Genomic DNA, 25126 nt, shown 5'->3' on the forward strand with positions numbered 1-25126 from the left:
GACTGAGGGTGGCATCGCAACTCCCAATCCGCCCTGCTCTGTGCATGACAGGGGGCGGCGCCCAACTCCCAATCGGCCATGCTCTGAGCCTGACCAGGGGCTGCACCTAGGGATTGGGCGTGCCCTCTGCCACCCGAGAGCAGGCTTAGCCAGCAGGTCGTTATCTCCCGAGGGGTCCCAGACTGCGAGAGGGCACAGGCCGGGCTGGGGGACGCCCCCCCCCACCCGAGTGCACAAATTTTTGTGCACCGGGCCTCTAGTATAATACTAAGCAACCATGATTACAACTTGGCTTCCATAAAGTATACCTATAGGGCAAGAAGTATTGGCCAGAAGATAAAAGCATATGTAGCCCCACTTGCAGCTTTGTTTCTCACAAAAATTAATAAATTGGCATTGATTTCATATATTAATCCCTATTCATTCGGTTAATGTGAATTTACTTGGAATTTACCACTTATGTAAATGAATTTATCCATGTTCAGTTACTGAACCTAAACTGCTGAGGTTTTACAAGACTGCCCATATTATGAAATAGCAAGCAATGCCCAATATGCTATTTTGATTAGCTAAAAAACACATTAGATGTTGTTACAAAAATATATTCCACTCCAAGAAAAGAATCATAAATATAATTTATGATTGCTAAATTAGAGAATGTTTCACTTGGCTCCTTTAGTCACATCATTCTTTCCTTCTTCACTTTGCTATTTATGGACATTAACCAGGATGATATGTATTCTTTTGGGTGTTTAAGTTTTTTAAATCCCATTGAGATTTTATTAAACATTATATGTTTAATATGGCATGAACTCAAATTTTCTATTACCATCTTCTTCCCCTAGGAACTTAGTTAAGTCATATCCATGAGACTTCACTACCTAGAAACACATTACATCCCAAACTTGTAGTATTTCTTTTTATTTTAAATAGCAATAGAGGCTATTAGAAAAAGATCTTAAACATTGGTATCAATAAATATAATCTTATTCAAAAGTTAGAAATAACTGGGGTGACCTAATTTTCTTTGGCAATATCACTATCTTTGATTATGGTTTTTATTATCCTTTTGGATCACTGAGTTATTCACTAAAAGATATGTGTCTGGTTAGAGGACAGATATTTAAAAGTAAACACATGAAAATTACTCCAAATAATGGTAGAATACTCAAATGAGTTGGCAAATAGAAATTCCTACATACTATTAAAAACACTTTGACCTGGATAGTGAATTATATATTCAGACTACATATACCAGATTAATAAATCAGACCAAAACATAAAAAAAGGAATTTAAGCTTGGAAAGTAAAACATTATTAAGAGGAAGAATTCTAAAAACTGAAGTAATATAATCATAGATAGCAAGAATTTTACCTTCAGGTCGATATTGTGCAACAATTGTGACAGCTTGGCCAGCATTTTTCAAAGCAGCTGCTGCCTGCTCATGACTGGCAGTTCTGAGGTCAACACTGTTTACCTGTTAATCAAACCAAATTTTAAATTTGAAAGAAAATGATCACATTCTTTAGAAATCACAATAGCCTATTCTTTAGAGGCATAGATAAATTTATATGCAATTATTTTATAACTAAAATATATTCTTGTTCTGATTTACTAAAATTTATCGCACAGTGAAACAAAATATTATTTTCAATCAAAGCAATTTTACTCACTGAAAATACTTTGTTTAAGTTTAAATGAGCAAAACCAAAACACTTCCCCCCAAGTGTTTTAGAAGGTTGTCTATCAATCACTTGAGAAATGTACCTTAATTTGACAACCTGAAAAATCAATATGTATCATCATTTTGTACATTTCATCTCACTAGTAATTCAAGCAATGAGGGGGGGGGGAGATATTAATTTTGTAGCATCCTTTCAACTCCTGTCATATTTTCATTCTTATTTCTCACCTCAGTTCCAATTCTCTTCATTCCTTTCCCAAATTAAAGCTTCATTTTTTTTAATTAATAGAAAAACACTTATTAAAGTAACTCAGATTTCAAGGACTAACTACATTTAAATAGAGTAAATGTTACTAAATGAGTAAGGAGACATTTTTGAATAAAGGGCCCTTCTGGGTGAAATAATTACTGAGGTGATCAATTCCATTCCAGAATAAGAAGCAACTTATTTCTGAAAGGATGGCAATACCTAATATATACTTCAAGGTATCTTAAGAGATTGTACTTTTTCCATTGTAAGAAAAATTTAACAGGACATTCATGGAGCGTTACATTCAAATGTAACAAACTTTAAATATTCAGGTAGTTTTTCCCCTCTAAAAACCAGCAACTAATAGAATGTCAGGACAGTCACTGAACATTTTTGGAAAGAAAGAAAAACCATCATACAATTTTTACATGAGAACCTGTTTGGTCAACACCTAATCTAAAACCTATTAATGATCACATACCAATTTTGGAAATTGTAGGGATCATAAAATTTACACAAAAGAACATTTTAATCATGTAAGGTGTTTTACATTATATTTAAAGGATATCATAATGCAACTATAGAACACACATATTTCTCAAGTGAAAACCAAGGTCCAAACACCTTAATCTAAACAAATATATATATAAATATATGTATTTATATATATAAATCACATAATATATAATGTGATTTTACTAGAGAATAATATCCCATTGTAATGAATATTCCACAAGTATTTTACTCTAGCTAAGGGCTATACAAAACTCAATACAATATATAAATAGTTCTACTTTGAGCATAAAGAAAATCCTCCTAATTTCTAGGAGAACAAATTAGGGAAGGAATATAAAGAAAGGTAAAATTTCACTGATTATTGTAGAGAAAAATCACAATTTTGAAATATTCCTGAGCATCAAATCCTTTTGCTATAGAAAAGAGTTGAAGACAATCTATATAGATTCAAAAAAGAATAGTTTGTTAATAAGAAAACAAGTTAAAGACTTTCTTAAATATCAACTGAACATTTTAATGGAAGATCATCAAATATACTTTAGAAAAATGCTTGTACTGAGACATTTGTGTAAATAGTCTCAGGGTCCCTTTTCTATACTACACTTAAAAAAGGAGATATAATTTACATAAAATTTATACTTGCATTTTTACCTAGAGGCCTAGTGCATGAAATTCATGCCCGGGTAGGATCCCTAGGCCTGGCCGGTGATCAGGGCAAATCGGGGCTTTTGGCCTGCGGGCCGGGGCCTCCCTTTCCTGGCTGCGGGCGGGGGCCTTCCTTCTTTTTGTCCCCCCCCCCCCCCCCCCACCGTGGCCAGTACATGTCATAGCAAGTGGTAGAACTCCCGAGGGGGCAATTTGCATATTAGCCTTTTATTATATAGGATCCTCGTCTGAGGACATGCTGAGAGAAAGAGAAGGGGGGGGCAATTAGAGACAGAGAAACAGAAACAAAGAAAGAGGGAGGGAGAGAGAAAGAAAGGGAGGGAGGAAAGTAGGGAAGGAGGGAAGAAGGAAGGGAGGGAGGGAGTGAAAGTGGGAGGGAGGGAGGGAGTGAGAGAGAGAGATGTGAGAAACGTTAATTGGTTGTCTTCCATATTTTCCCCGACTGGGCATCAAACCTGCAAACCAGGTATGTACCCTGAATGGGAATTGAACTGGCAACCTTTTGGTGCCCAGGACAAAGCTCAACCAACTGAGCCACTCTGACTGGGCTAAAATTCATACTTTTAAAGAGTAAAATTTAGTAGTATTTAGTATATTCATAAGAATGTGCAACTATCACCATGATCTAATTCCAAAACATTTTCATCACTCAAAAAAGAAATACCTATTAGCAGTCATTTCTCCCTTCCCTCTCCTCTTAGTTCCTTGCAACCACTAATCTACTTTCTGACTCTATGGATTTGTCTATTATGTACATTTTAAATAAATGGTGTACTATAATATATGACCACTTGTGCTTGGCTTCTTTCACTTAAAAATGTTTTCATGATTCATCCTTGTACCACGTATCGATACTTCTTTATTTATTATGGCTGAATAATATCCCATTGTAATGAATATTCCACAAGTATTTTACTCTTTTTAAATAGAATTTAAATACTCTTTAGATATTACTATAAATAGAATCATTTTCTTAATTTCACTTTCAGATTAGCCAATGCTGATATACAGAAATAGAACTGGATTTTGTATAGTGATTCTCTGTCCTACAAATGGCTAAATTTGTTTATTAGTTCTAATAGTTTTTTGTTGTTGGATTTCCTATGATTTTCTAAATACAAGATCATGGCATCTGCAAATAGAGATGGTTTTCCCTTTTGATTCAGAAGCCTTTTATTTCTATTTCTTGCCTACCTGCCCTATCTAGAAACTCTAGTAGTATTTTAGCATTTCCTATGATGTAAGCTATCAGTTTTTCTGAGACTTGTTATAAGGTTAAAGAAGTTCTCTTCTGTTCCTAATTTGTTTTGTGTTTTTTCTGATGTAAAGGTATTGGTGTTCAACAAGTGCTTTTTTGGTGCCTACAGATATTCATGTGGTTTATGTCCTTTATCAAAATGGTGTCTTCTTTGGTTGGATTTTGTATGCTGAACCAACCATGCATTCTTTAAAGTCCCCTTGATTATGATGCATATTTCTTATTTTGATAGTGTATAATTCTTTTTTATTCTGCTGGATCTTTTGCTATTTTGTTGAGGATTCTAATATCTTTATACATAAAGGATTCTGGTTTGTAGTTTTCTCTTCTTGTGCTGTCCTTGTTTGGTTTGACATAAGAATAACACTGGCCTTGTAGAATGAGTTGGGAAGTGATCTTCATGTCTACTCCTTTTGGGGAAGAGTTAATTCTTCTCTAAATTTTTGGTAGACTACAGCAGTGAGGCCATTTGATCCTGGGTTTTTTCCTTTGTGGAAAGTTTTGATTAATTCAATCTCCTTAATTATTTAGGTCTATTTAGATTTTATATTTCTTCTTGAGCTAGTTTCAACAGTTTATGTCTTTCTAGAAAGTTACCAACAATTATATAACACATACAACTATATACCATATATAATCTATATAACACATATTATAAAATGTCCTTTACCTTTAGTAACAATTTTTGAGTTAAAGTTTACTTTGTCTGATATTAGGATAGCCACTTTAGGTGTTTCTTGGTTACTGCTTGCACGGTCTCTTTTCCAACCTTTTCAATTTCTGCTGAAAGTAAATAGCTTTTATTTAAAAAAAAAATAAAAATCTAGAATATGTCCCTTGTAGAAAAGTTACAGTTGGACCTTGTTTTTCAATCTACCCTGTCAATATCTTGTGTTTTAATCCTCATATGTGGATATTTTTCCCATTAATTTTTAGAGAGTGAAAAGGAAGAGAGGAGAGAGGGACAGAGGAAGTGAGAGAAAGAAAGAGCAAGAGAGAAACATCAATATGAGAGAGACATCAATGGTTGCCTCTCCCACATCCAGGGATTGAATTTGCAACGGAGGTAGGAGCCCCTGACCAGGAATTGAACTTGCAACCCTTCGGTTCGTGGGCCAATACTCCAACCACTGAGCCACATCGGCCAGGGCATATTCTGTGTTTAATCCATTTACATTCAGTGTAATTAAAAAAGTAAGATTTATATCTCATCCATTTTGCTATTTGCTTTATGCCTTATGTCTTTTTTGTTCCTCTATTCCTTTATTACTACCTTTTGTTAAATAGATGTTTTCTAGTGTATCATTTTACTAGTAATTCCCTGGTCATTTTAAAATTATGCATATTTTGAGTTATTTTCTTAGTGATTTCTCTAAAATAACATCTTATAAAATAATCTACTTTGGATTAATACTAACTTAATTTCAATAGTATAGAAAAACTGCTCTAACTGTGCCCTCTACCCCTTTGTGACACCAGTATCATATTTATATGAAACCTTTGTACAATGTGTGCCTATCAACACAGATTTAAAATTGTTTTATCCAGTTGTCTTTTAATCAGATGGAAGAAAAAAGTCAAAAAACATTCACTGATGCTGTTTTATATTTACTTATGTAGTAACTTCTAAAGATGTTCTTTATTTCTTCACATGGATTTGGGTTACTCTCTAGTGTCCTTTTATTTTAGTCTGAAGGAATTCTTCATAGTATTTCTTGTAGGGAAAGTTTACTAGAGATTAACTTCCTCAGCTTTTGTTTATCTTGGAATATCTTATTTGTTCTTCGTTTCTGAAGGATAGTTTGGCTGGATATAGAATTCTTGATAAACAGTCTTTACCTTTAAAAACGTTGAATATGTCATCCCATTGCTTGTGGGCTTTGGCCATTATTTTCATTGTTTTTGACAAGAAATCACTTGTTCATCTTATTGAGGCTTCCTTGTATGGGCATCATTTCTCCCTTTCTGCTTTTAAGATTCTTTCTTTTGTTTTCTGACAGTCTGATTTTGATGGGTCTATGGTGTGGATTTCTTTAAGTTTATTCTAACTGGAACTTTTACCAAGCTTCTCAGATATGTAAAAATTAAAAAAATAAAATAAAAGGAAAAGTTTTTAGCCCTTATTTTTACTTTTTTTTTTTTTGATAATCCTCACCTGAGGATATTTTTCTCATTGCTTTTTCAGAGAGACTGGAAGGGAGAGAAAGCGCACGTGAGGGAGTGGAAAGGGGAGGAGGGAGGAAGGGGGGGGGGAGAGAGAGAGAGAGAGAGAGAGAGAGAGAGAGAGAGAGAGAGAGATTGTCTTTTGCATGTACCCCAATCAGAGGTGGGGAATGAACCTGCAAGCCAGGTGTGTGTCCTTGACTGGGAATCAAACCTGTGACCCTCTGTTGTACTGGCTGACACTCAAAACTCCTGTCCAGGGCTTTGGCCATTATTTTCATGTTTTTGGTGTATCTCATAATTTTTTTGTTAAAAAAGGAACATTTAAAATAATATAATGTAGTAACTCTGGAAATCAGATCTGTGGCCTCCTACAGATCCCTTTGATGACATTTCTGAATGCTGTAAAATTTATATTCTTTGTTGTGTGCTACTGAGTCTTTGCGTGGTTATTTTAGCAGTCAGTTAATAATTGGCCAGAGATTTATTTAAATGGCTGGACTCTTTGCTGAAGGGCTCTGTGTGCATGTTGGGTAATGTCTTCAACACTCGGGTAAGCAACTAATAACTGCCTTAATCTTCACTTCCTGCTTACACAGAGCCTTATGGTCACCCAGAGGTGAGAATTTAGGGAGTTTTCAGGTCTTTCTTGAGCATGCACACAATCCAGAACATGCAAATGTCCTGGAATATGTCAGATTCCAAGGAATATGTCAGAACTTTTCAGAGGCTCTATGGAGATTTCATTCCCAGTTTTTCCTTTTAAGTTTTTTGATTAGTCTACTGTTTGCCTCAACTGTTATCCAATGTCTTAAGCAGCCATAATGTGCCTGAAATTGTTTATTTTATTGATTTTAGAGAGGAGGGAGAAAGAGATGGAAACCCAGGCATGTGCCCTGACTGGAAATCAAACCTGGGACCTTTGGGTACAAGGGAAGCCGCTCTAACCAACTGAGCCACATCAGCCAGGGCCTGTAATTGTTTTGACAGGCTTTTGTAGTGGTGGAGTTCTGAATAAGGTCAAATACAGAGAATCTTAAAAGTAGGGTGTTCCAAGAACCAACTGACAGGTCAAATTTTTGTGCAACGGGCCTCTAGTTAAAAATAAACAACAGTGATGTCTTTACAAGAGTGGTTCACAAAGTTTGATTTTAGGGGGTAGCAATATCAGTATCTCATGGAAACTTGTTAAGAATATAATTTCAGAACCTCTTCAAGTTATACTAAACTAGAGGCCCGGTGCACAAAAAATTTGTGCATTTGGGGGGGGGGGTCCCCCAGCCCGGCCTGTGCCCTCTCGCAGTCTGGGACCCCTCGGGAGATAACGACCTGCTGGCTTAGGCCTGCTCCCGGGTGGCAGAGGGCAGGCCCAATCCCTAGGTGCAGCCCCTGGTCAGGCTCAGAGCAGGGCCGATTGGGGAGTTGGGGCGCCGCCCCGTCATGCACAGAGCAGGGCCCATCAGGGGGGTTAGGGCTCCGTACCCTGTCACACACAGAGCAGGGTCGATCAGGGGTTTGGGGAGCTCCCCCCTGTCACGCACAGAGCAGGACCGATCAGGGGGTTGAGGAGCTACCCCCTGTCACTCACAGAGTAGGGCCGATAGGGGAGTAGGGGCACCCCCTGTCACACACAGAGCAGGGCGGATCAGGGGGTTGGGGCGCTGCACCCTGTCACACTCAGGGCAGGGCCAATGGGGAGGTTATGGCTCTACCCTGTCACACACAGAGCAAGGCCCGTGGAGGGGGGTTGGGGCGCCACCCTCTATTACCCACAGAGCAGGGCCGATCAGGGGGTTGGGGCACCGCCACTGTCACACTCAGGGCAGGGCCGATGGAGAGGTTATGGTTCTACCCTGTCACACACAGAGCAGGGCCTGTGGAGGCGGGAGGTTGGGGCACCGCACCCTGTCACACACAGAGCAGTGTCGATCAGGGGGTTGGTGCGCTGCACCCTGTCACACACAGAGCCGCAGGGCAATTGGGGGATTGGGGAGCTCCCCCCCATCAGGCACAGAGCAGGGCTGATCAGGGGGTTTGGGCGCTGCTCCCTGTCACGCTGATCCTGGTGCCGGGAGGCATATTACCCTTTTACTATATAGGATAGAGGCCTGGTGCACGGGTAGGGGCTGGCTGGTTTGCCCTGAAGGGTGTCCTGGATCAGGGTGGGGGTCCCCACTGGGGTGCCTGGCCAGGCTGGCTGAGGGGCTGAGGGCTGTTTTCCCGCTGGCAGTTGACTAAAAGCTCCCAACCGCTCCTGGTTTTCATTTTTTTTTTTTTTAATTCTGGGCCAGCTTTAGCTCTGAGGCCTCGCTGCTGAAAACATGGATACAATGTTGCGGTCCGGGGCTGACTGACAGCTGGTTTTGTTTAGCTTCTTATTTGCAACATAGTAATAGTTGCTTAGAGTTGCAGTTGAGAGTCCGGCAAGTGAGGCGGGGAACGTTGGAGTCTGCAGTCCCTGGAGGAAGCAAGCCTCCCTGCTCGCTTCAGTGCATGGCTGCCGGCCGCCATCTTGGCTGACAGTTAATTTGCATAAGGATACGCTGATTAGCCAATGGGAAGGGTAGCGGTCGTACGCCAATTACCATGTTTCTCTTTTATTAGTGTAGATCAGAAAGTTTAGGGATGGGGGTCTAGAAATCGATCTTTTAACAAGGCCTCAAGGTGATTCTGATACAAGCTGAAAATTGAAAAAAGTTAAATTTGTCTAATGAGTTATTTAAATAAGTTTGTTTCAAGGTTTATTTAGTTTTGAATATATTTTCTCATGTTTTTCTCTTGTTCATAGGTTTTCCTATTGCTTTCAGTGTATTTCCATAGAGAAGCTTATAAGCATTGAAATTTTAAGGTTACTGATGCATACTGCCAAACAAGGCTATACAGGTCCTTAATTTACACTCACATTAGGATGTGCAATTGGGCTGCACTATCTGAGATGTTCAGTTTTAAAATTGAGACTAAAGGGATTTCCAGACAAAGCTTTCAGTACTAAAACTGGGAAAGTTCTGAGTGAAGCAGTCAGACTAACATAATCTGGCAGTGTGTCAGTGACCCATATAAAGTGGTCCCTCATTGACAATTCAAAATACATCTATTTTCCTTTGAGTTTTTTAGACCAGGGCTGGGGATTGAACCTGCAACCCAGGTATGTGCCCTTGGGACCTGTGAGACTTTGGTGTGCAGTTGATGCTCTAACCACTTAAAACACTGACCAGGGCAATACTGTAACTTATTTTAAAAATTTAAATTACAATATAATTTATAAGAAAGAAAATGTACGAATTTCAACAGTTCAGTTGGAAGAATTTTCAACAACTGTATGCACCTACGTAATCACAACCCCAAACAAGATATACCTCTCCATTAACCAATCCACATTTCCATTGTGTCTCTTTATTATAGTCAGTACAATTACCAGCACCAACTTTCTGACTTCTATTAATACAAATTAGTGTTGCATGCTCATGATTAGCATGTAACTGGAATAATATAGCATGCATTTCTGTGGTGTTTTGTTTTATTCAACATGTTGTATTTTAGTGTCAGCCATGTTGTTTTGAGTTTCAGTAGTTAACTTTTATTGCTGTGAAGCATATTGTATAAACATATAACAATTTATTTAGCTACTTTACTATTGATGAACACAAATTATTTCAAAATCTGGGTTATTATGAATAAGTCTGTTACACACATTATTGTTAAAGTGATTTTTGTAGATATATGATTTTGTCGGTAAAATCTGGGTGGTAAGGTTAGATATATTTTTAATTTCTCGAAAACGTCCCAAAAGTTTTTGTAGTGATTGTATTATTTTATCTGTCCACCAGTAATGAATGAGAGTTACAATTACTCCATGCCCTCACCAATGTTTTATTATCATCAATTTTTAAAAAATCATTTAACTGGGTGGATATGATACTTGGTTATAACTTTAAACATCTATTTTTATTTAGGCATAATTTATCTTCAATAAATTAATCTTTTTTTAGTTTACAGTTAAGAGTTTTGACAATTTTAAATGTTGTGTAGCAACCGCCACAAGAGATAGGAAAGTTTTATAACTCCCACCTCAATTCCTCCAAGTCTTTTGTCACATATAGGTTGCAGGAATATGGTGATACATGTTAAGTATGTGCAGGTAAGGATTAGGTGGCAAGAGGGATTGATTGACAGAAAACTGTAAAAAGATACAATGTACATTTTTGAATGCTTTTCTTATCCTGTTCCAGCAACATATACCTTCAGTTTGAGGAGTATTTTCAAATTTTGTTTTCTTTATATTATGTAGTTGAAAAGGTCTCTATTGATTTATAAGAAATTATTTAAATAGTCATCAATATTGAATATTATTGGCGACACAGGATATAGGTTTGTTTCTATATCTCAGATCTTACAATTTTAAAGTGTTGCCTAAACTTTTTAATTAAAAACAAAATAGCATACAGGGTGGGACAAAAATAGATTTATGGTTGTGAGTGTGTGAAACGGAGTTTATTCTTGTATTACTGTTTATTAATTATTGTATTATTTTCCAAATAGCATGCATAAAGCAGTATCTTCAAAGTACTAGACAACAACTGTCAACCTAGAATTCTAGACTGAATTATATTTACACGTCAGGGTAAAATAAAGAGATTTTCAGACAAACTCTAAGAGTATTTATCATCAAGAAATCATTGCTGGCCTCTGACCAGGTAACTCAGTTGGTTAGAGCATCATTCCGATATGCCAAGGTTATGGGTTCAATCCCCGGTCAGGACACATAGAAGAATCAAACAATGAAGGCACAAATAAGTAGAACAATAATCGATGTTTCTCTCTCATCCTCTCTCTCTCAAATCAATCAATCAATTATAAAAAAAAAAATCACTGCTAAAGAATAATCCAAGGCTCCCACTAAGGTGCATCTGGATATTTGAGGGACACTTTTGCTTCTTAAAATAACTAAGGAGTTCTACTAGCAAGAGAATGGGAGCTTAAAAGGCTAAATTTTCTACAATGAACAAGACAGTCCTATACAATAAAAACAAATCCCCATGCTGTTAGTGGCCCACTAAAAAACACAGAAGAAAATATAAGAACAAAAAAATGAAAGAATGGATTGACTGTTAAAAAAAAATAAAAATGACTCAGTTTGGGGGATATAAAAGTGAAACAGAAGTAAAATACTAGAAACAGATCATTAGAATTAAAGTTTCCCAAAGTCTGTGAGCCATTAGGTAGAACAGTAGAATTACTGATCAGTTTTAGTATAAAAGTGTATGGACAACAGCCACATAAATGCACAGACAAATTGAAAGTAAAAAGGGAAGAAAAGATGAGGTGAATATCAAGCAAAAATGTTAGCAGTCACATTAATATCAGCAATATACCTTCTAGGATAAAAACCTTTATTATAAATAAAGGGGATCAAAAAGTTCAATTCACTAGGAAGAAATGATGATTCTAAATTTAGTGCATTTAATAACATAGTTTCATACATACAATGAAAAAAACGCTATAAGGGCAAAGTGCTAAACACATCATCACATTCAGGCAGCTTAAAAAAATCTTTTTAAATAATATATTAAGCAGACAACAGATTAAAACAAAGATCTAAACTAAACAAGCAGCAAGGTTGAGTTAATAGACATATAAAGACATAGGTTGAGTTAATAGACATAGTATAAAAGACATTTATAAAGATGACACTTATAAGTAAGCCAAATATCAAAATAAAATCTGTCATATAGATCATGTTCTCTGACATCACTATAATTCTACAATTAAGCTGTAAAATGGTAAGATTAACTAAAATATCTCATAACTTTAGGATGTAAAAACAAAAATTTTTAATAATAGGTCATAGTTAAAATAAAAACACACACATTACTTTGATTAACATATCCTACCGATATAATACGATCTCCTTTTCTGAGCTCTCCACTAAGATCAGCAGGTCCTCCAGCCAAGATAAAGGAAATAAATATTCCTTCTCCATCTTCACCTCCTACAATGTTGAAACCAAGGCCTGTTGAGCCACGATGAAGAACAACTTTTCTAGGTTCCCTAAAAATTAAAAAAAACAATTTTGTTTATCTTAGAAATTTTATACAGAATTTGACATTGTATTAATGAGAAAGACTTCCCTATTGATAACTCTTTTCAAACTATAAAGAAAACTAGATGAAATATAAAAGGGTTTTTGGAATTGCAGAGTAAGGAAGGAATTCTTTCTAACCCTAGAAATTAGGCTTAGAAATTAAAAGTAAAAATCATAATTTCATATAAAAGCAAAACCCATGTTAAGAAACAAACACGAAACTAAAACAAAAGGAAGAAAACATGAAACTAAAACAGAAAGAAGAAAACAATGTGGAAATTTAAAAAATGATATAAAGAGCCTTCTCAGGGAATATTGTATATATAATACACTTATGAAAAATTGATGTTGTGCACATTTTATTGCCTATTTCCCCTACTTTTTAGATTTTGTAAAAGGAAGATATCACTTTGTCTTAGAGACGGTAAGGTCCTTTTTCCAATCCCAAAGGGATGAGTTAATGATTAATTTAAGCCAGTCATTAACCCTTTGGTATGATCCTCTTCTGGCTTCTGAGAAATAAAGGGAAATTTCACTGTCACTTCCAAAGAAAGACAGACCCTAACAAGGACAAAGCACATTTGTTTGCCTCCCCACCCAACATAACACCCCCCACAAAAAAATAAATGATAAAACGCCATTACTGGTTTGAACACATAACAGTCATGAAGCTAAGATCAAGCAGACAAACCATGGACCTAGGGTTGCTACATAAACATTGGAATTGCCCATCTCCAGATTTTTTATATGAAACAATTAAATATCTTTATTTTTTAAGTCATATCCATCTATCTACCTCTGCTTTTTGTCCTTTCTAAGATGTACCCTTTTTTGCCCCACATACCACCTATTTAAAATCTCTGAAATAAAAATATATCTTACCACTAATAATGTTTCATATTTGCTACCACTTATACATAGCTATGTGAAAATCAATCATTTTCTCTGGTAAGACCATGAAAATACCAGCAGCAGATTATCCTATCTAATAAAGAGGGAATATTCTTCCTATCTAATAAAGAGGAAATATGCTAATTGACTGCCATGTCCTCAGAGATGGTGACACCCACAGCCAATAAGGAGGGAATATGCTAATTAACTGCCCTGCCCTCAAAAGATGGCGACGCCCACAGCCAGTAAGGAGAGAATATGCTAATTGACCGTCCTGCCCTCAAAGATGGCAGTGCCCACAGCCACAAGATGGCCAGCAGGGGAGGGCAGTTGTGGGTGATCAGGCCAGCAGGGAAGGGCAGTTGTGGGGACCAGGCCGGCAGGGGAGGGCAGTTGGGAGTGACCAGGTTGGCAGGGGAGGGCAGTTGGGGGGACTGGGCCTGCAGGGGAGGGCAGTTGGGGGCGATCAGACTGGCAGGGGAGCAGTTAGTTGTCAATCAGGCTGGCAGGGGAGTGGTTAGGGGGTGATCAGGCCAGCAGGCAGAAGTGGTTAGGGGCAATCAGGCAGGCAGGTAGGCGAGCGGTTGGGAGCCAGAAGTCCTGGATTGTGAGAGGGTGCAGGCTGGGCTGAGACACCCCCCCCCCCCCCCCGCCGCCAGTGCACTAATTTTGTGCACCGGGCCTCTAGTTTTATATAATAAAATACAGAACATCACTTGAGATTAGACTATATCATATTTGATAAACATTTTTTAAATTTAATGTGATTTTTCTAAAACATCACAGAAATCTATTGATAACAAAAAGCTTAGAAGAAATAAATAAATTTTACAAATGTATTTTAGGAATACTTCCATATAATGTGAAATTAAGCTTCTTAAATGTTTGTCTACTCAAAACTTAAAATGGTATTTTCTAGTCATACAGAGGTATCAGTTTTGCCAGTTCACTTATAGTGTTAACAAAATTATATTTTCTTGTCAAAAATTGCGAAACTAAATATATCTGTTTAGGATATATTATATACACAAACATATATGAAAGAAAAAAGGGAATAAATCCAAAATTCAGAAAAGCAGTTAATTTGGTGGGGCAGTGCAGAAAAGCAGGACACAGGATAGGTTTCACTACATTGGTGATGTTTTATTTTCTTGTTAGATGGTAGACTCATGGTTTAGGGTTCCTATTATGCTTTAAATATATATGAATTCTACTTCTATAGTAGTAAATAATACTTAATTAAAATTATCCTGCTGAAATCCAATAGTATTTCCAGAGAAAAATAAATTCTAATTTTTCAAAGCCCATGAAAAGATGCTTCAACATTATTAGTAATTAGGAAAATGTGTAAAAATCACAATATGTCCCAACTACTACAATGGCTATAAAACAAAACATGAAAAGCAAGTGTTGGTGAGGATGTGGAAAAACTGAAACCCTAAAATTATTGACGGTGGGAATGTAAAATGATGTGGCTTCTGTAGAAAATAGGTAGTTCCTCATCAACTTAAACACAGAGTTACCATATGATCCAGCAATTCCACTCACAGATATATATCTAAAGCAGCAATTTTCAACATTTTTAATCTCATAGCACACAAACTAATTACTAAAATTTGGCGGCATAACCAAAAATATATTTTTTGCCGATCGGACCAGAAAAAAAAAAAAGGTATAATTTTGATTCATTCACACTGGACAGCTATTGTTGTGGTGGCTGTTGTCATTTTTTTAAAAAATAATGCAAAAAATAGGTTTATTTGTACACACACCAATGAAGAAAAGCAGTCTTCTGTCAAATGGAGAAGATCAAGATTTTTTTTTTAAAATATATTTTATTGATTTTTTACAGAGAGGAAAGGAGAGGGATAGAGAGTTAGAAACATCGATGAGAAACATAGATCAGCTGCCTCCTGCACGCCCCCCACTGGGGATGTGCCCGCAACCAAGGTACATGCCCTTGACTGGAATCGAACCCGGGACCCTTCATTCCGTAGGCCGACGCTCTATCCACTGAGCCAAACCAGTCAGGGCAGGATCAAGATTCTTAAGCACCAGATTGATTTGGGGACCTACTACAATGAGAAGACATGCTTTGTTGCCTTCTGATGTTAAGTCTATTCACCCAACACTCAGCAGGCTTTTACGATGGGTCTTCCTCCTCCTGAGCCTGATTTGCTAATCGCTTACGATTTACTCCCTCTAGAGCAGTGGTTCTCAACCTTCCTAATGCTGCGACCCTTTAATACAATTCCTCATGTTGTGGTGACCCCCAATTTCATTGTTACAAATTGAACATAATTAAAGCATAGTGATTAATCAAAAACCAGTATGTAATTATATATGTGTTTTCCGATGGTCTTAGGCGACCCCTGTGAAAGGGTCGTTCGACCCCCACAGGGGTTGCGACCCACAGGTTGAGAACCGCTGCTCTAGAGCTTTTATGCCGGGTCTCTAGTTATTTATTTCAGGCCTCTTAAACACTGGAAGGCAAATTTTACTCCCACATTTTCTTAGATATTTCAGGAATTCCTTTCCATTTTCCCTCTTCACCTCAGCTTGGTCTTCAAAGAATTTGGCAACAAGAGGTTGTACTGAGTCTTCAATGGAATTATAGGGCATCCTATCCTATCTAATAAAAGAGAAACATGGTAATTAGTGTACGACCGCTACCCTTCCCATTGGCTAATCAGGGCGATATGCAAATTAACTGCCAGCCAAGATGGCGGCCAGCAGCCAGGCAGCTGGAAGCGAACATGACGCTTGCTTGCTTCAGTGAAGGAGGACTCCAACGTTCCCCGCATGCCTTGCCGGCCTCTGAGCTGGCAGTTTGAAACATTGTAACAAATATAGAAGCTAAACAAAACCCCAGAAACCAGCTTTCAGCCAGCCTGGATCTCAGAGCTGGAGATGATACAGTGTTTCGATTACAGAACCAAAACAAACCAGATACCTGCTTTCAGCAGCCGAGGCCTTGGCCCAGAATTAAAAAAAAAAAGAAAAAAAGGAGCGGTTGGGAGCTTCAGTCACCCACCAGCCTGAAAACAGCCCTCAGCCCCTCACCCAGACTGGCCAGGCACCCCAGTGGGGACCCCCACCCTGAAGGGTGTGTGACCAGCTGCAAACAGCCATCATCCCCTTATCCAGGCTGGCCAGGCACCCCAGTGGGGACCCCCACCCTGATCCAGGACACCCTTTAAGGCAAACCAGCCAGCCCCTACCCATGCACCAGGCTTCTATCCTATATAGTAAAAGGGTAATATGCCTCCCAGCACCGGGATCAGCGGAGCCACGAGGCATCCCGGCACCGGGATCAGCGTGACAGGGGCAGCGCCCAAACCCCCTGATCGCCCTGCGGCTCTGTGTGTGACAGGGGGCGGGGTCACAAACTCCCTATCCGCCCTGCTCTGTTTGTGACAGGGGAAGGCGCCCCAACCCCCTGATCAGCCCTGCTCTGTGCCTGATAGGGGGGAGCTCCCCAACCCCCTGATCAGCCCTGCTCTGTGTGTGACAGGGTGCGGCCCCCCCCCCCCCCCACGGGCCCTGCTCTGTGTGTGACGGGGTAGAGCCATAACCTCCCCATCGGCCCTGCCCTGAGTGTGAGAGTGGCGGCGCCCCAACCCCCTGATCGGCCCTGCTCTGTGTGTGACAGGGGGCGGTGCCCCAACTCCCCTATCGGCCCTACTCTGTGCGTGACAGGGGGGAGCTCCCCAACCCCCTGATGGGCCCTGCTCTGTGCGGGGAGCTCCCCAACCCCCCTGATGGGCCCTGCTCTGTGCGTGACAGGGGGGAGCTCCCCAACCCCCTGATGGGCCCTGCTCTGTGCGTGACAGGGGGCAGCGCCCCAACCCCCTGATTGGCCCTGCTCTGTGCGTGACAGGGGGTGGCGCCGCAACTTCCCCATCGACCCTGCCTTGAGTGTGACAGGGGGCGGTGCCCCCAATCGGCCGTACCCTGAACGTGACTGAAGGTGGCATCGCAACCTCCCAATCCGCCCTGCTCTGTGCATGACAGGGGGCGGCGCCCCAACTCCCCAATCGGCCCTGCTCTGAGCCTGACCAGGGGCTGCACCTAGGGATTGGGCCTGCCCTCTGCCACCCGGGAGCAGGCCTAAGCCAGCAGGTCGTTATCTCCCGAGGGGTCCCAGACTGCGAGAGGGCACAGGCCGGGCTGAGGGACCCCCCTCCCCCGAGTGCACAAATTTTTGTGCACCGGTCCTCTAGTAGATAAATAAGCAACACTGATGTGCAGCTTATAAGATGCCACTTTATTAATAGCAACACTACACTCTTCAGAGAGTGGATGATTGGCTGCCATCTCAGCTTTAGAGAAAACCCGGCATAAACAGAGCTGTGCTATTGTCATGTTTTTTGACAATTTAAGGGAAAAGCAGTCAGTGCTCCTGATTAAACAGTTAAGTATTGAATGTTTTAAAAATTCTTGTGGCACACTGATTGAAAATCACTTATCTAAAGGAATTGAAATCAGGGACAGAAACTGATACTCACATGCCATTGTTTATTATAGCATTATTCACAATATCCAAAAGGTGGGAACAACTCAGGTGTCTGTCAACAAATGGATGGATACACAAAATGGGGTATATACACACATGGAATATTATTCAGCCATAAAAAGGAATGAAGTTCTGTACATGCTACAGCCAGACACAAAAGGGTAAGTATTTTAAGATTCCACTTATATTAACAATCTGGAGTAGGCAAATTCACAGAGATAGAGAGTAGAGTAGTGGTTACCAGGAGGAGCAAGAAGGATAGGGAAATGGAGAGTTATTTCTTAATGGTTATAGTTTGTCTGAGGTAAGGAAAAGTTTTGGAAATAGTGGTGATGGTTGCATAATGTTATGGTTGCACTGAATTGCACATGGCAAATGCTATGTTATGCATATATTACCATATTAAAAAAATTAATAATGTGATATACCAAAAATCAGAGTTGTACACTTTAAATGGGTGAACTGTATGTGGATCATATCTGTTAAAAATAAACCTTTAAATCAACTGTTGGGATTTATTTTATTTTATTTGAGATTGGTAATGTGAGATAACCTCTGAAAGATTGCTTTAGGATCAAACTGTGGAGAACTGCTGATGGAAAAGTGAAGATTTTATATCTCAATATCTGGGCATAGTAGTGTAATTATCAAAAGGGAGTGATAAAATGCACACCAATTTGGGAAGACATATCTAGTAACCAACCACCTGAATTTTATAGAAAAGTATAGAAATCAGGTACATCCATCATGTGATACTACAAAGTCCTATACAATATTCTAGACAGGAGATATACAAGTGGAAAAGATAGGAAATAGCAATCAAGGTGCTAATATAACATATTTTAGTTTGAAAAATAAGCAGAGATTAAAGACTAGATAAGCCATTAATTATTTTCCTCTTTACTCCTATAGGCACTATTAGAAAGCAACAAAATGATTATGACAGACTAGAGGCCCGGTGCATGAATTCATGCATAGGTGGGATCTGGCTGGCCTGCCCCAATTGGGGCCGATTGGCTGGGCGAGGGGCCGCGGGCAGTTGGCCAGCTGGCCCCGCCCCCTGGTCGAACTCCCAGTTGAGGGGACAATCTGCATATTAGCCTTTTATTACATAGTACAGGAGCATAGCCTAAACACTAATAGCCTTGAAAATTCATATCATCATCACAAACACTATGCTTTCTGCTGATTTTCATTCCAAACATAATTACTGAGCACCTTTTTAATTAAGTTCTCAACATTGCCAATTCTTATAGAAGTGGACAAAGACAAACATTCCTATATGACCTTAAAGAGATCACTGCCTAAAGTAAGGAGTCTGACAAATAAAGAATAATTAGACTTATGAAGGTTCAAAAATAATAATTCTGACAATAATGCAACTAATAAAAACATAAAAATAGGCATTAATTAGCATATGTTTAATGGTAAGTGCTATAATATGAAATACTTGTACAAAGTATAAAGCAAACTGTATAAAAATGTCTTATTACTATAGTAAATGTGAAAAAGATCTAAAATACTTTTTCAGTTATTTTTTCCCACCTAGTTGAGAGTTCTTTGGGAATAAAAAGACAGTTAATCTACAAACTTGAGTGCAGTTAGTAATGTTAGTTGAAAGTATATTTTAGGTGTTAGAGAAAATACTACTTGTTGAATTCTGAAAAATAAATGCCATAATATTATATGGTATATATTAGATAAAAATATATAAAAAGTTAGTTTTAAATATCCCTAAATATGTTCTTAACTTTTACCATAGCTACTTTCTAATGATAATTTACCAATCATTAAAAAATAGCAATATTAAAAAAAGCAGTGATTTATTTGGAATATAAAATATTTTTACATTTCAGTCTCTTCAATGAATCATCCAATGGAAAAGTTAAGGTTTAGGTTCCTCATCTGTCAATAAAAATTTTTAGTCCTGAAAATTATGTCTATCCTACTTGGCTGATTAGAACTCCATCTAATAGTTGGCTTTATGTAAGAAGGATGTATGTTCAGTTCCTTACCGTGTAATTTCATCATCTCCAAGCATTGCTTTAGAAACAGGTGAGTATCTGGCTGGTGATGCTGGTGTCTGGCCCAAGTAGGAAGATGGGCTAACATGGTTATCAACGGGCTGAGAAGCAGCTTCAAAATAAAGAAAGTGAAAAACACTTGAAAAATGAAACAAGCTATTCAGTACCACATTTGTGAATTATCAAATTAAAGATTAATGTATAATTCATATTCACTTATTTCTATAATAGAATTTGTTAGAGAAGATTTATTTATCAGGTAAAAAAAATTAGACAAGGTCAAGTTTCCAGGTAAAAAGTAGTTCAAATATTCAGATCAGTAAAGCAAACTTGTAAAAACCAAATGATTAAATAGTATGTTTCTAATTTAGCATATAACAAGTGTGGAAGTCATCACTCTGTCCTAAAAACAACTAAAAAGCTAAACAAACTGAAAAAAATCAACAACTATTCTTTAATCCTTAAGATAAGGGAGGTCACAGGGCAAACTGCTGTCTCTCAAATTGGAGAGACTGGTAGCAAACAGAGAATCACAACCAGAACAGAAACGTCTGTGGAAGAACTGCTGGGGTAGAGAAGCCTGAATCATAATTGACAAGTTTTTGGAGGCTAAGGTGGACAACTCTGAAAGTCAAAAACACCAGGTGGACCTTGTCATTCAGGGACTCCACACTTCTGTAAATTTTACCTCCTGGATCTCTACTGGGTCTCACAGTGAATACTGGGGGGAAAAAATGCCCTTGTGCTTCTTTGCAGGAGGAAAGGAAAAAGAATCATTTTGGAAGACACAAGCATTCTGTTCTTCTCAACAGTCTGCCCCTAGGAAGAACGGTTAACTAGACCCTAACCTGCTGAGCTTTTATTGGGAAATAACCAACTCCAGCCCACTCTAACCATCCTGTCCCACCTAACTAAGAGAGGAGGTTGGAAATACTGAGAAGCACCATGAAGTTCACATTCCAGAGGCACAAACTGACTAAAAGACTGAGACCTAATCATAGGACTATATATAGAACACCTTCCTTTCCCCAAAACTGTATCGCCACATCACTAAAGGCCTATTTACAGCAGCTCCTTTTACCCAGTACATCATGCTTAGTTATCAAGAAAAAAAAATTATAAGACATACTAAGAGGCAAAAACACAGTTTGAAGAGAAAGAGAAAGCATCAGAACCAGACTCAGACATGAAAGCAATGTTGAAATTATCAGACTAGGAATTTGAAACAATGAATAGTATACTAATGGCTCTAATAAAGAAGCCGACAGTATGCAAGAACAGATGAGCAATGTAAGTACAGAGATTGAAATTCTAAGAAAGAAACAAAAAAGAAGTACTGGAGATCAAAAACACTGTAATAGAAATAAATAATGCCTTTGATGGGCTTATTAATAGTTTGAATACAGCTGAGGAAAAAAATCTCTGAGATGGAGGGTATCGCAATAGCAACTTCTAAAACTAAAAAGTAAAAAGAACAAGGACCGATTAAAAACCTAATAAAACCAAAACAAAATATCCAAGAACTGTGGGACTATAAAAGGTGTAACATACACATAATAAAAATACCAAAAGGAGGTGAGAAAGGAATAGAAGAACTATTTGAAATAAAAATGATTGAGAATTTACCCAAATTAATGTCAGACACCAAACCACAGATCTAGGAAGCTCTATGCTGTATAAATGCCAAGATAATTACACCTAGGCAAATCCTTTTTAAATTATACAAAGTCAAAGAAAAAAGGGGAGGGGAAGAAAAATATTCCAACAAGAAACCACAGAAACCCCCCCACATCTCATTAATAAAGGTGCAAAAATGAGAATTACATCTGATTTCTCCTCAGAAACCATTCAAGCAAGAGTGTGGAAATATTTAGTGTTAAGAGAAAAAATACTTCCTTACCCTGTAAAATTATCCTGCAAAAGTGAAGAAATACTTTCTTATACAAACAAATAGAGGGAATTTGTTGCTAGTACACTTGCCATTTCAAATGTGTGAAGACATTCTTCAGAGAGAAGAAAAGTTAGTAGGTCAGAAACTCAGTTATATGTAAAGAAAGAAAAAGCATTGAAGAAGGAATAAAATAAAATAAAAACTCATTTTTCTTATTACTGATCTGACATAATACTGTTCAAAATAATGACAGCAACACTGTATTCAACTATGTTTGTGTGGGTGTGCGCATGTGCACTTATATATAAATGAAATGAATATTAGCAATAATGCAAGTGATGGGAGGAAAAATTTAGGATTATTTTGTTATTATTAGACAAGATCGGACTCATTCAGGGTGGTATGGCCGTAGACTATTTTGTTATTATTAGGTACCCACACTATTTGTGAAGCTGTATAGTGTTATCTGAAAGTGGATTTGGATTACTTGTACATGTATATTGCAAACTCTAGGGTAAGCACTAAGCCAGAGTAAAAAGAAAGTAAGTGACATGCTAAGAAAGGAGAGAAAATGGAATAACATAAAATGCTTAATAAAAACCATAAAAGGCTGAAAAAAAGTGAATGACAAATATAAGAACAAAAAAGGGCAACAAATAGAAAACTAACAAATATAATAGATATTATTCCAACTATATAATCACTCTGAACACCAATGGACTACATGCACCAATTATAAAATAAAGATGGTCAAAGTGGATAAAAAAAATCAGACTCAACTATATTCTGTCTACAAGAAACACACTTAACAATCTTTAACATGTACGCACCTGATAACAATGTCAAACTACATGCAGTCAAAAGAGACAGAACTGCATCCACAGCCTCTTATTACAAGTGGACAGACACAGCAGCCAGAAAATTAGTAAGGACATAGTTGAACTTAACATTATCAATCAACTGGATATAATGGACAAGAATAGACTATTTCAATCAACAAGAACAGAACACACATTCTTCTTAAGTTCATATGGAACATTCACCAAGATAGACCACATCCTGGGCCATAAAACACATCTTAATAAATTTAAAAGAGAAAAGATACAATGTCTGCTCTCAGACTACAATAGAATTAAACTAGAAATCTATAACAAAAAGCTAGTTTAAAAATCCTAAAATATGAGGATATTAAATAACACACTTCTAAATAGCACATGGGTCAAAGAAGAAATCCCCAGAGAAATTAAGAAATGTTTTGAATTAAATGAAAATGAAAACACAACTTAAAATTTGCTGTAGTATTGAATGCATATGTTAGAAAAGAAGGTCTAAAATGAATCATCATAACTTCCACCTTATGAAACTAGAAAAAAAGAGAGCAAATTAAATTGAAAGTAAATTAAACTGAATTAAAAAATTAACTACCAAGTAAAATAGCCTCAAAATAGAGAGCCGACAGTTGTGGTGGGGAGCAGGGAGGTGTGAAGGGTGGGGTAAAGGGATTGAGCAAAAAAAGAAATAAAAAGAAAGAAAACTCATGGACATGGACATCAGTATGGTGATTGTAGGGTGGAGGTGGAAGAGGGCACAGAGGAGATAAATGGCGATGGAAAAATAAAATAAAAACAAATATTTAAAAAAAGAAATCAATGAAATTGAAAACAGGAAATCAATAGAGAAAAATCAACAAAACCAAAAGCTGGTTATTTGAAAAGATCAATAAAATAAAAAGCCTGCAGCTAGGCTAACTACAAAAAAAGGTCAAAATTTATTAATATCAGAAGTGAAAAAGGGGACACCACTACAGATCCCATGGACATTAAAATGATAATAAAGAAATACTAGAACAACCCTATACCCACAAGTTTTATAACTTACATGAAAAGGACCAATTCCTTGAAAGACACACTTTGTTAATTCACACACAGAATAGACAATCTAAACAGGCCTATCTACACTAATAAAAGAGAAACATGGTAATTAGCGTACGACCGCTACCCTTTTCATTGGCTAATCAGTGAGTATATGCAAATTAACTGTCAGCCAAGATGGCGGCCGGCAGCCAGGCAGCTGGAAGCGAACATGAGGCTTGCTTGCTGCAGTGAAGGAGGACTCCAACGTTCCCCGCCTGCACTGCCGGCCTCTGAGCTGGCAGTTTGAAACTTTGTAACAAATATAGAAGCTAAACAAAACCGCAGGGATCTCAGAGCTGGAGTTATACATTGTTTCGATTATAGAACGCAAACAAACCAGCAGCGGAAGCCTCAGAGCTAGAGCCAGAGCTAAAGCTGGCCCAGAATAAAATAAAAAAAAAAAGATAAAAAGGAGCGGTTGGGAGCTTCAGTCAATCGCCAGCCTTAAGGTAGCCCTCAGCCCCTCCCCCAGACTGGCCAGGCACCCCAGTGGGGACCCCCCCCCTGAAGGGTGTGTGACCAGCTGCAAACAGCCATCATCCCCTCATCCAGGGCTGGCCAGGCACCCCAGTGGGGACCCCCACCCTGATCCAGGACACCCTTTCAGGGCAAACCAGCCTGCCCCCAGGCCTCTATCCTATATAGTAAAAGGGTAATATGCCTCCCAGCACCGAGATCAGTGGAGCAGCGAGGCCTCCTGGCACCGGATCAGCGTGACAGGGGGCAGCGCCCAAACCCCCTGATCCCCCTGCGGCTCTGTGTGTGACAGGGTGCAGCGTCCCAACCCCCTGATCGGCCCTGCTCTGTGTGTGACAGGGTGTGGTGCCCCAACCCCCCCCACCCCCCCACAGGCCCTGCTCTGTGTGTGACAGGGTAGAGCCATAACCTCCCCATCGGCCCTGCCCTGAGTGTGACAGTGGCGGTGCCCCAACCCCCTGATCGGCCCTGCTCTGTGATGGGGTAGAGCCATAACCTCCCCATTGGCCCTGCCCTGAGTGTGACAGTGGCGGCGCCCCAACCCCCTGATCCGCCCTGCTCTGTGTGTGACAGGGGGGCGGTGCCCTAACTCCCCTATTGGCCCTACTCTGTGAGTGACAGGGGGGAGCTCCTCAACCCCCTGATGGGCCCTGCTCTGTGCATGACTGGGGGCAGCGCCCCAACCCCTGATTGGCCCTGCTCTGTGTGTGACAGTGGGTGCGCCGCAACCTCCCCATCGACCCTGCCTTGAGTGTGACAGGGGGCGGTGCCCCAACCCCCCAATCGGCCCCACC

General features: G+C 38.9%; 1 protein-coding gene across 12 annotated transcripts in view; it reads right to left on the minus strand.

Annotated features, from left to right (window-relative positions):
- Window positions 1-25126, minus strand: part of DLG1 (discs large MAGUK scaffold protein 1) — a 286228-nt gene that overhangs the window by 70001 nt on the left and 191101 nt on the right. For 9 of the 12 annotated variants that reach the window (XM_023750530.1, XM_023750533.1, XM_023750534.1 and 6 more), the window contains 4 exons: window positions 20043-20163; window positions 18020-18079; window positions 12430-12586; window positions 1376-1478 (listed from right to left, as the gene is read on the minus strand). In XM_023750530.1, coding sequence (XP_023606298.1) covers window positions 1376-1478; window positions 12430-12586; window positions 18020-18079; window positions 20043-20163 — 441 coding nt within the window. The remainder of the gene's footprint in view (window positions 1-1375; window positions 1479-12429; window positions 12587-18019; window positions 18080-20042; window positions 20164-25126) is intronic. The other 3 variants (XM_023750536.1, XM_023750531.1, XM_023750535.1) reach the window with 1 other exon arrangement.

This window comes from Myotis lucifugus, unplaced genomic scaffold, assembly GCF_000147115.1.
Source record: "Myotis lucifugus unplaced genomic scaffold, Myoluc2.0 scaffold_14, whole genome shotgun sequence".
Lineage (NCBI taxonomy): Eukaryota > Metazoa > Chordata > Mammalia > Chiroptera > Vespertilionidae > Myotis > Myotis lucifugus.